At 38.7% G+C, this 12074-nt stretch overlaps 1 protein-coding gene and 1 pseudogene across 1 annotated transcript in view; both read left to right on the plus strand.

Annotated features, from left to right (window-relative positions):
• Nucleotides 1–923: 923 nt before the first annotated feature.
• LOC149244653 (uncharacterized) lies at nucleotides 924–2344 on the plus strand (annotated as a pseudogene).
• A 4404-nt stretch (nucleotides 2345–6748) lies between these two features.
• The window catches only part of LOC149244654 (uncharacterized), a 35241-nt gene continuing 29915 nt past the window's right edge, over nucleotides 6749–12074 (plus strand). Inside the window, exons 1-3 of the mRNA XM_089371611.1 lie at nucleotides 6749–6773; nucleotides 6946–8093; nucleotides 8402–8538. Coding sequence (XP_089227737.1) covers nucleotides 6749–6773; nucleotides 6946–8093; nucleotides 8402–8538 — 1310 coding nt within the window. The remainder of the gene's footprint in view (nucleotides 6774–6945; nucleotides 8094–8401; nucleotides 8539–12074) is intronic.

The raw sequence follows: 12074 nt of genomic DNA on the forward strand, positions 1-12074 counted from the left end.
TTTTTAGTACCCCAGCAGATGGTGTTTTAATAGGTTTATCTGGAGCACTCTTTCCTTGGAAGAAGCCTTCAGTGGTAATCAGTGGAATCAACAAGGGAAGCTCTCATGTCAGGGGTTCCTTCTATTGCAATATCTTTGAATTGGGAAAAGGATGAGAGCAGCTACAGTGATTTCAAGGAAGCAGTGTAAATTTGACTATAAAACAAGAATAGATGAATTTTTGAGTCTGTTGAAGGATTCAATCACAACTACAAGGTTATCGTGGTTGGCTTTGAGCAATCTGGAGATAAAAGCATGGTTTATGGCCTTCTTGCAATGGTTGCATCTGGTTCTACTCTAACAAGACATTGAAAAGTTGGTTTCTTCAGCTATACAGATTACTTTTTCAGCTGCTTTCCTGGGGTTTGAAACACATGCAGTTACAGGCACCCATATCCGGCGTCATAACCAAGTTGCAGAAGTCTTGAAAATAGGTCTGCGCCATCTTCACATCATTTTCTTTTGAGAGTCTGGTGGGTCTCTAGCTTCACCCTGTGGGTATAAGAAAAGCTTTCACGTGCTGTTTTGTTCGTGAGTAACAACTCCCATTCGTTTCATAGCATATTTGATGATTGCATGTTGTTCGTGAACCTTCCACCTGTTGTGTGTGTTTGAAGTCATTTCTGCCACCGCAGTCCCTTGGTCCCGTGGCAAAATTTCGAATTCTTCAATTCAATGCTGTATTATCGGTGGCATAGCAGCACATCTGTCCTGTTCTAATATTGCATCCAGAGATTGTAAATGTGTTGCGCAGGCCAGAGAGGCACGTGCAGAGCATCTAATACCAAATGTGACCCATTCAGATGCGGATTCAAATATTCTTACAAATAAAGGGTCCTGTGATGTATAAATGCAGATAGAGAAGCCAAATTGTTATGGAAGATATGGAGTCCGAGTGCTGTGGATCAGGTTATTACCAAGATCGAGGTTTATCATTCCTCAAAGCTCTTCTTTGGAGATTTGCTGTCCTCTGCGAGTTACGCTTTCCTGCATTCATTGGTTGTACATAATTGCAAGTATATTGTTCTGCAAACACACCAGAAGCCCTCATGCAATTCCTTGAAAAGGGCTTTCTGCTAAGTCCCACAGGTTGATGAACGCATTATCAAGGCAGTTGCCCTGGAGCACCGCAATGATGTTGATTCAGCTGTGGAATTTATCCTTAATGAGGTGGTTCCTAACCAAAATGACCAAATAGCTGATGCGGAACTTGATAGTGAGCGTGGAATTGTGGATGGTCCAATTACTGAACATGACTATCGTTCAGGTTCTGAGCAATTGGCACCAATTTCGTCTCATTTATCTGTTTGCGGCTCTATATCTGATGATGATGCGTCTGAGGTGTCTGATGAAATCATATTGACCGATAGAAGGTCAGATAGTGAACGCATTGTTGCTCATCTAATGCAAACTAAAATTAATGAAGAACATGCGAGCTCTTTATTGTCAGTTAATTCTTTGACTGACCAGGAAACTATTGATAGCATGGAAAAGAGTGCTTTTCTTGCGTCAATGTTTTCACATCTGCCTAATCAGTCCTGTGACGAAAACACCAACCAAACCTCTGGTTCATCAAGTCAGTTCAACTCTGGTCAATCTCAAACTAGAATTGAAAACAAAGGATTCAGTCCTCATTTGGATGATATGGGTGAAATTAAAGGTGACCAGCTGTCTTGCAATAAAAAATCTTTAATACAGTTTGAGGATGGGAACATCCTTGAAGATGTCAAGGTTGACAAATGTGGCAGCGATTCAAAAAGTACTGAGGTTAACTTAGTGGTAATAAAACTCTGCAGCTAGTAGTACATTTGTTTCAGATACTCCAATAGAACAACCTCCTTGTACTGATGCCACAAATGTTAGCAGTTATGAAGAAGTAAATCAATGCACTGAAGAAGTGGTGGTAAGGACAAGTGAGTCCCAACTGAACTTTTCAGTTGTCGAGGGACTAATCAAATCTCTTAATACAGCTGAGTCCTTCTATAAAGAAAGTATGGACAGTCTTCCTCTTATTTTGATAACTCATGATTCTGTTGGCTCGGGTGGGTTCAAAAATGACAATACCCTGAATGTGGAGCTAGATATAGGCTCATTTATCAGTGTTGAAGATGGTTCACTTTCGTGCAGTCAGGCTTCTAGCTCCAGTGAAATCGTAAATATTGATACACTAGAAGATTTTGTTACTGAAGAGCTTTTTCAACTATCTGAAGGAGAAAGCTGGTTTGCTAAAGTAAATGGTGGTTGTGTTAAACATCCTGGATTAAAAAACTTTCGATTTGAACAGCAGATCACTTCCAGATATTGAGCTTGGATCAAACAGAGACATAATTGCAGTTGCTTTGGCAAATCTTAAAAGGCTTTATTGGAAGCATGCATCAAGAGCCCATCCTGGCTTATTGCTAACTTCTCCTCTTCGACCAGTGTCTCATACCTTTGGCCAAAGCAGCAGCTGTGTGAAGTGAATTTTATAAAGGCAGGGAAGAAGTTAGGATTTGAGTTTGATGTAACTAGACCTGGAGAGAATGATATTGATGGCAGAATGTCATTGAATAAAGTGTTACATGGAGGAATGGGCTATTTCTTTGTGGAGCACCTGATTCAGCTGGTCATTCTGGAAATGCTATTGCAACTGATAAAAGGGAAACATGCAATGCATCCATTAATCAGCCAGTGAGGTACCAACCAGCTTCATACAGTTATATTGGGAACAGTCAATGGTGTTATTAATGTCATTGCATCTTTTCCTCAGGAGAAATATATATTTCTTGAAAAGTTGCAAGCAAATCTTTTCAAAACAATCAAGGGAGTAAGTTGCTTAAGCCATGAACATTGGCGATCATTTAGCCATGTAAGGAAGACTGCGTTTTTGAAATTACACAGCAGTTTCGTAGCGCGCTACGAAACTGCTGTAGATGATGATTTTAACGCAGACAGGGAGTTTGGTAATATGTGCGGGAATTTTCAAAAGGAAACACATAAAGGACATGTAAGGGACCAAATGAAGCCATCACAACCATTCAGATCAAGACAACTGTACCTTTAAAAGGTGGAATGCTTTACCTCAAGTTTGAAGTTTCTGTTATAAAGCCACTTTATTACCGGTCATAGGGTATTGAATGAGTTGCATACAAGGAATTTTGGCTTGCACACTTGGCCATCGATGAAGCCTCCAACACATCAGGAACATGGTGATCTCCTATATTTTTGGGTTATTAAAAGAGCTAAAAACATGCTGCTGTATATTCGAAGTTATGGAGGACTGGAACCGAAAAGCAAGGGATATCACCTAACATCACTGAGCAGTTAAAGTATTCAGCATCCGAGGCCAACATGGAGCTTTAAATACTCATCTCAGCCATCTCAGCCAAACTGCAAGGAGTCCAAGTGTCAAAGAACAAGAAGGAATCATTCTACGAAGAAGATAGAGTTAGAGTCATAGTCAAATTAGAACTCTTTAGAACTCCAGTTAGCACTAATTGTATTTAATAGTTTGTTGTAAAGCAGATAGGTGTCATCATAGGCAGAATTCGAGTTCCCCTCATGTTGGAGGAGGAAGCTCGAAGTATTTAGAATAAGGATTTTCTATATATAGCTGGAACATCTATGTAATGAGGGTTGGATATTTTACAAACAGAGGACTGTGTTGGCTTATGTAAAAAAAACAGAGTTCAGTAATATAAATGACTGTTTTACTTCTCAGGATTCATAAGGGATTTACTTGTTCAGAATGTGTGATGGTATATTTTCTTTAGTGTTCTTTTACAGTTTTACAAATGCATAATCACTCAGAATTCATTGATCATGCTCTAACTTCCTGTATGCCTTTGTAAACTGTGGTTTTATATAAGTGGTTTTCTGAACATCCAAATGCTAAGTGCCCTGATTTCTATGTAAGGCATCATCATTGTTTGCTGTAGTATGTTTGACTCCATAGGCCCAATGGAAACTTATGTAATGTTTGTCCAGCCTTCATTATTTGTCAATGTTATTCACAAGAGTTAGCCATCTTACTGATAGTCAAAATCAATAATCCTTTGAGAGAGCCCTCTCAGGCTAAGGAGGCTAAGCCTTAGTCAAAAGATTGGTGTGAAATAGTTACTTGAAGTCTTCCTGGGTTGCAGCCTTCCAGAGCTTGATTTTGAGATAACATTTTGGTGCGTCTGCCGGGAGCCTGAAGATTACTCATTCCCGAAATCATGAGGCTGAACTTCTGAAGGTAGCAGGAGCTCATAAGGTTTTCGAGGCTGCAATCTACCTTGGCGACTCCATTGTTGAAGAATTCGAAATTCATACATTCATGGTGATTCCACTGGAGTTATGAAGGACCTAAATGCTACCATTCTTATTTCAAGGTATGCATGCATAAATTTTTCAGGAATTCATGGTTTCCCAAATCATTTTCCCAAGGATGCATATTTTCTAAGGAATGGTCCAAAATTCAACGGAGAAGATTTGAGTTTAACTTTGAAGCATATATCAGATTTCTGTGATTTTACCGAGCTTCTTAGAGTTAAACATGAGGATGTTTGCATTATGTTGTTCTATGATTCATTTCAAGGGAAATGTAAACAGTGGGTTGAAAGCTTTCCTGCCAAATCCATTAAGTCATTTGAAGACCTGTGGCTTATGTTTTTGGAGGAATGGATAGATAGATCAGATGTGGTGGTAAACTCTCCTTCAATTCAAGGTTTCAAACAATGGAATAATGATCATAGTAATGAAGAAACAGATGAAAATTTTTCTTTGTCCTTGTCCTCGTATCTAAAATCATTTGAGTGTAAGGCAGAGGATAAGATGAAATTTTTGGATGAAGTTGTTGAAGACATTGAGAAAGACATTGAAGGTTTAGAAGGTCAAATTCAGGCATATAGTTTTCATAATCATGATCATTATTTTCAGAAGCTTTCTATGGCAGAACACAAGAAGAGAGTGTTGCTTCCTTTCTCTTTCACGATTGAGGAACTGTACACTGTTGTTGAAGATCAGTTTGCACAACCAGAAAGTTACAAGAAACATCAAGCTAATCATGTATTCTGGGATCCTATAGCTGACTACATGGAAGAGTTTTACTCTCCAGTGTTTCAGTTCTTCTATGAAGGTCAGAGGCAATTTCAGTGGCAGTGGTCATCACCATATCATAGTGGCTCTGAACTCCGATGCAATCAAAAACCTCAAATATCAGATAAGACAAATGATTGGCTGCATTGGAAATTTCACATTGATTGAGCTGAAAGAAGTTTGAATTGATAGGGTAGGTAGGTAGGAAAATGCAAATAAGCTCAAGGTTGACTGAGCATTTATTTTTTCAGTAAAGGTAGATTTCTTTCTTCTATAGTGATCATCAAGTTTAAGCCCGAGGTGAAGGCCCAAAACGCTGGAGAGGGATGTTTGTCAAGCAAAGTTCTGTTTGTCATAAATGGATAAAGCACTGGAGCTACAAGTTCTTAGTGTACTACAGGAGCACACTATCCCAAGTGGAGCCACTGTTATCACTCAAGGAAATTTTTTTTTAAATTTTTCACAACAGTTCAATTGTTTGTCAAAGGCACATAAATCCTTTCTATCAGTTTCGCAGCGCAGCATGTTTTAAGTGATTTCGTAGCACATAATTCATATTTTGCACTGGCTACGCTACGAAATCGGGGATTTATCCTAATCCATAGCAGACCTTACCCAGCTGTCATGTTTATCAAAATCCATTTGGTTTGCATCAACAGTTGTCAGCTTATAAGGTTTTTAGTACCCCAGCAGATGGTGTTTTAATAAGTTTATCTGGAGCACTCTTTCCTTGGAAGAAGCCTTCAGTGGTAATCAGTGGAATCAACAAGGGATCAGACTGTGGATATCACATCATTTATTCTGGCACTGTTGCAAGTGCAAGGGAAGCTCTCATGTTAGGGGTTCCTTCTATTGCAATATCTTTGAATTGGGAAAAGGATGAGAGCAGCTACAATGATTTCAAGGAAGCAGTGTAAATTTGACTATAAAACAAGAATAGATGAATTTTTGAGTCTGTTGAAGGATTCAATCACAACTACAAGGTTATCATGGTTGGCTTTGAGCAATCTGGAGATAAAAGCATGGTTTATGGCCTTCTTGCAATGGTTGCATCTGGTTCTACTCTAACAAGACATTGAAAAGTTGGTTTCTTCAGCTATACAGATTACTTTTTCAGCTGCTTTCCTGGGGTTTGAAACACATGCAGTTACAGGCACCCATATCCGGTGTCATAACCAAGTTGCAGAAGTCTTGAAAAGAGGTCTGCGCCATCTTCACATCATTTTCTTTTGAGAGTCTGGTGGGTCTCTAGCTTCATCCTGTGGGTATAAGAAAAGCTTTCACGTGCTGTTTTGTTCGTGAGTAACAACTCCCATTCGTTTCATAGCATATTTGATGATTGCATGTTGTTCGTGAACCTTCCACCTGTTGTGTGTGTTTGAAGTCATTTCTGCCACCGCAGTCCCTTGGTCCCGTGGAAAAATTTCGAATTCTTCAATTCAATGCTGTATTGTCGGTGGCATAGCAGCACATCTGTCCTATTCTAAGATTGCATCCAGAGATTGTAAATGTGTTGTGCAGGCCAGAGAGGCACGTGCAGAGCATCTAATACCAAATGTGACCCATTCAGATGCGGCTTCAAATATTCTTACAAATAAAGGGTCCTGTGATGTATAAATGCAGATAGAGAAACCAAATTGTTATTGAAGATATGGAGTCCGAGTGCTATGGATCAGGTTATTACCAAGATCGAGGTTTATCATTCCTCAAAGCTCTTCTTTGGAGATTTGGTGTCCTCTGCGAGTTACGCTTTCCTGCATTCATTGGCTGTACATAATTGCAAGTATATTGTTCTGCAAACACACCAGAAGCCCTCATGCAATTCCTTGGAAAGGGCTTTCTGCTAAGTCCCACAGGTTGATGAACGTATTATCAAGGCAGTTGCCCTGGAGCACCGCAATGATGTTGATTCAGCTGTGGAATTTATCCTTAATGAGGTGGTTCCTAACCAAAATGACCAAATAGCTGATGCGGAACTTGATAGTGAGCGTGGAATTGTGGATGGTCCAATTACTGAGCATGACTATCATTCAGGTTCTGAGCAATTGGCACCAATTTCATCTCATTTATCTGTTTGCGGCTCTATATCTGATGATGATGCGTCTGAGGTGTCTGATGAAATCATATTGACAGATAGAAGATCAGATAGTGAACGCATTGTTTCTCATCTAATGCAAACTAAAATTAATGAAGAACATGCGAGCTCTTTATTGTCAGTTAATTCTTTGACTGACCAGGAAACTATTGATAGCATGGAAAAGAGTGCTTTTCTTGTGTCAATGTTTTCACATCTACCTAATCAGTCCTGTGACGAAAACACCAACCAAACCTCTAGTTCATCAAGTCAGTTCAACTCTAGTCAATCTCAAACTAGAATTGAAAACAAAGGATTCAGTCCTCATTTGGATGATATGGGTGAAATTAAAGGTGACCAGCTGTCTTGCAATGAAAAATCTTTAATACAGTTTGAGGATGGGAACATCCTTGAAGATGTCAATGTTGACAAATGTGGCAGCGATTCAAAAAGTACTGAGGTTAACTTAGTGGCAATAAACTCTGCAGCTAGTAGTACATTTGTTTCAGATACTCCAATAGAACAACCTCCTTGTACTGATGCCACAAATGTTAGCAGTTATGAAGAAGCAAATCAATGCACTGAAGAAGTGGTGGTAAGGACAAGTGAGTCCCAACTGAACTTTTCAGTTGTCGAGGGACTAATCAAATCTCTTAATACAGCTGAGTCCTTCTATAAAGAAAGTATGGACAATCTTCCTCTTATTTTGATAACTCATGATTCTGTTGGCTCGGGTGGGTTCAAAAATGACAATACCCTGAATGTGGAGCTAGATATAGGCTCATTTATCAGTGTTGAAGATGGTTCACTTTCGTGCAGTCAGGCTTCCAGCTCCAGTGAAATCGTAAATATTGATACACTAGAAGGTTTTGTTACTGAAGAGCTTTTTCAACTATCTGAAGGAGAAAGCTGGTTTGCTAAAGTAAATGGTGGTTGTGTTAAACATCCTGGATTAAAAAACTTTCGATTTGAACAACAGATCACTTCCAGATATTGAGCTTGGATCAAACAGAGACATAATTGCAGTTGCTTTGGCAAATCTTAAAAGGCTTTATTGGAAGCATGCATCAAGAGCCCATCCTGGCTTATTGCTAACTTCTCCTCTTCGACCAGTGTCTCATACCTTTGGCCAAAGCACCAGCTGTGTGAAGTGAATTTTATAAAGGCAGGGAAGAAGTTAGGATTTGAGTTTGATGTAACTAGACCTGGAGAGAATGATATTGATGGCAGAATGTCATTGAAGAAAGTGTTACATGGAGGAATGGGCTATTTCTTTGTGGAGCACCTGATTCAGCTGGTCATTCTGGAAATGCTATTGCAACTGATAAAAGGGAAACAGGCAATGCATCCATTAATCAGCCAGTGAGGTACCAGCCAGCTTCATACAGTTATATTGGGAACAGTCAATGGTGTTATTAATGTCATTGCATCTTTTCCTCAGGAGAAATATATATTTCTTGAAAAGTTGCAAGCAAATCTTTTCAAAACAATCAAGGGAGTAAGTTGCTTAAGCCATGAACATTGGCGATCATTTAGCCATGTAAGGAAGACTGCGTTTTTGAAATTACACAGCAGTTTCGTAGCGCGCTACGAAACTGCTATAGATGATGATTTTAACGCAGACAGGGAGTTTGGTAATATGTGCGGGAATTTTCAAAAGGAAACACCTAAAGGACATGTAAGGGACCAAATGAAGCCATCACAACCATTCAGATCAAGACAGCTGTACCTTTAAAAGGTGGAATGCTTTACCTCAAGTTTGAAGTTTCTGTTATAAAGCCACTTTATTACCGGTCATAGGGTATTGAATGAGTTGCATACAAGGAATTTTGGCTTGCACACTTGGCCATCGATGAAGCCTCCAACACATCAGGAACATGGTGATCTCCTATATTTTTGGGTTATTAAAAGGGCTAAAAACATGCTGCTGTATATTCGAAGTTATGGATGACTGGAACCGAAAAGCAAGGGATATCACCTAACATCACTGAGCAGTTAAAGTATTCAGCATCCGAGGCCAACATGGAGCTTTAAATACTCATCTCAGCCATCTCAGCCAAACTGCAAGGAGTCCAAGTGTCAAAGAACAAGAAGGAATCATTCTACGAAGAAGATAGAGTTAGAGTCATAGTCAAATTAGAACTCTTTAGAACTCCAGTTAGCACTAATTGTATTTAATAGTTTGTTGTAAAGCAGATAGGTGTCATCATAGGCAGAATTCGAGTTCCCCTCATGTTGGAGGAGGAAGCTCGAAGTAGTTAGAATAAGGATTTTCTATATATAGCTGGAACATCTATGTAATGAGGGTTGGATATTTTACAAACAGAGGACTGTGTTGGCTTATGTAAAAAAAACAGAGTTTAGTAATATAAATGACTGTTTTACTTCTCAGGATTCATAAGGGATTTACTTGTTCAGAATGTGTGATGGTATATTTTCTTTAGTGTTCTTTTGCAGTTGTACAAATGCATAATCACTCAGAATTCATTGATCATGCTCTGACTTCCTGTATGCCTTTGTAAACTGTGGTTTTATATAAGTGGTTTTCTGAACATCCAAATGCTAAGTGCCCTGATTTCTATGTAAGGCATCATCATTGTTTGCTGTAGTATGTTTGACTCCATAGGCCCAATGGAAACTTATGTAATGTTTGTCCAGCCTTCATTATTTGTCAATGTTATTCACAAGAGTTAGCCATCTTACTGATAGTCAAAATCAATAATCCTTTGAGAGAGCCCTCTCAGGCTAAGGAGGCTAAGCCTTAGTCAAAAGATTGGTGTGAAATAGTTACTTGAAGTCTTCCTGGGTTGCAGCCTTCCAGAGCTTGATTTTGAGATAACACTATATATCTTCAGAATTTACACAACATTCTCTCAATATTTTGTAAAATGAATAATATTAGGCACACAATAAGAAATTATCTCTAAACCTTTCTAAAAATTTATTAAAGCTAAGAAAACTTTATCAAGTGTAGAAGGAGAGATTTAATATAACCTTTATATGGTCCCAAGGGCAGCTCAATTGGTGATCAAAGTAATGTGATATCTGTGAAAACTGAGAGGTCCAAGGTTCAAATCCCCCTGTTTGTGACATGGTTTATGGAGAGGAGGACAATATGTAGACCCCCAGAGGTTTACTAGTAGTTATGTGTCAGACGTGCTATTGGGTGAACTTCTTGTAGCAACCTGTAGGATCTTGTAGCAGTCTGTCTGTCTCCTGTAGCAACCTATATGATCTTGTAGCAGGTTGTCCGTCTCCTATAGCAACCTGTCTGTATCTTATAGTAGTGCCCGTAGTTTCTTGTAGCAACAAGTTTGCATGTTGAGAGGTGGTGGATCGACCATTTTTTTAATTTTATTTTTCATATAAAAAATATTGCATGCAAAAACTCAGAGTGATTTGAGTTAACTAAGCTACCCCCCACCTACCCCTTCACACTTTTTGTCCTCTATCATGACTAAATATTAACAACTCACTTCTTTGAGTCTCTTCCAATTTTGTCTCATTCATCTCCCATACACGTGGGTGCCCTTTAGAGAAAAGTTAAGTTGACTGCTAGATAAGGTAGAGTTTGTTTTGCTACTAAGCTTGGCTATAGAAAAAACTTTCCTTCTCACAATTTTAATGTTTTATCAAACTAGAATAGGTTTGAAGGGTGAGGTTCAAGAGTTGAATACATGTACCCTACCTGGTAATGCTCTTGTAGGTGGTGTTGTAGCTGGAAATTTGACTAGTTGGATCTTGCATGAGGTTGTTGGAGCATTGATGTGGCTATTGAAGTTCCCTCTAAGGTGAAATTTATAACTTTAGTAATCATTTCATTAGCTTCGATTTTTTTTATAGTGTTCATTGTTGTTGGAACTCCCTTGATTCAGGTTATCAGAGTATAGGTGCCACAACTAATCGTATGTTGTTGATTTTGATGATTAAGGGTCTTGTAGAAGTATACAAGGAATAATGTAGCTACTTAGGTCTGTTGTTGGAATCCCTTGAAGCTTTGTGCTATTCAAAATTCTCGATCTCATGAGTCAGGTTTGATCTTATAGGGTTTATGTAGACTACTACCGGATTGTGTATCTTCATGTAGCGACCACATAGACCACTCAAGATCATAATTTTCTTTCGGTGTTGCTTCCAAAAATATTGATATTTCATGGGGAGGCTACTAATGGTGGATAGAGAGTCTCCCTATGGTGGAAATGGGTTGAGAAGAGGTGAAGGACCAAGTTTTTGATGGATGGTGAGTGGAATAAAGGTGGAAAAAGTAAAATTTGATGGAGTGGATGGATATTAGTACTCTCGTGGGCTCCCTCCCTTGTCCTGATTTGAAAAAATTCTAATCTACTCCCTCTTTACATGATTATCAACTTCCTATAACAATACATGGACATTCATGTATCATTTTAGGACACTGACATAAACGAGTGAGGGGGACTAGGTAATGATATGGAAGGCTTGGAAAGGGTTAAGAAATGGGTGTAATGGAAACCTAGGGCTTACTGAAAGAGCTTGAAGGTGAATTTTGATGTTGACTTTCTTTGAATGTGTTGACCTCCTTTGACGTTGCACTTGCATAACAATGGGGCTACTTGATGGTGCCTTGGAGCTTCTTGGAACATGTCATCATGGTCTCAGATACTCTGCTTTAGAAAATGGTTGAACAATGTGTTGCATTTTATGAATTTAGGCTTATGTGATCCATATTTTGTGTTAAAACTTTTGGTGAAAATCACATTAAAAATTTTGTGTCTATGTGTTTCGAACCATCCAATGTGGTTCATCATTAGGACTAAGATGGAGAGTTTGATTTGAGCAAGAGATTACATAATAAAAATGATATAGAAAAAATTCCAAAATAAAAAAAATTATTAAAAATTATAATGTTCAAAATATATCAATTATT

The sequence above is a fragment of the Pinus tabuliformis genome, chromosome 8, assembly GCF_031772625.1.
Source record: "Pinus tabuliformis cultivar Carrire ecotype Pingquan chromosome 8, CPIR1, whole genome shotgun sequence".
Classification (NCBI taxonomy): domain Eukaryota; kingdom Viridiplantae; phylum Streptophyta; class Pinopsida; order Pinales; family Pinaceae; genus Pinus; species Pinus tabuliformis.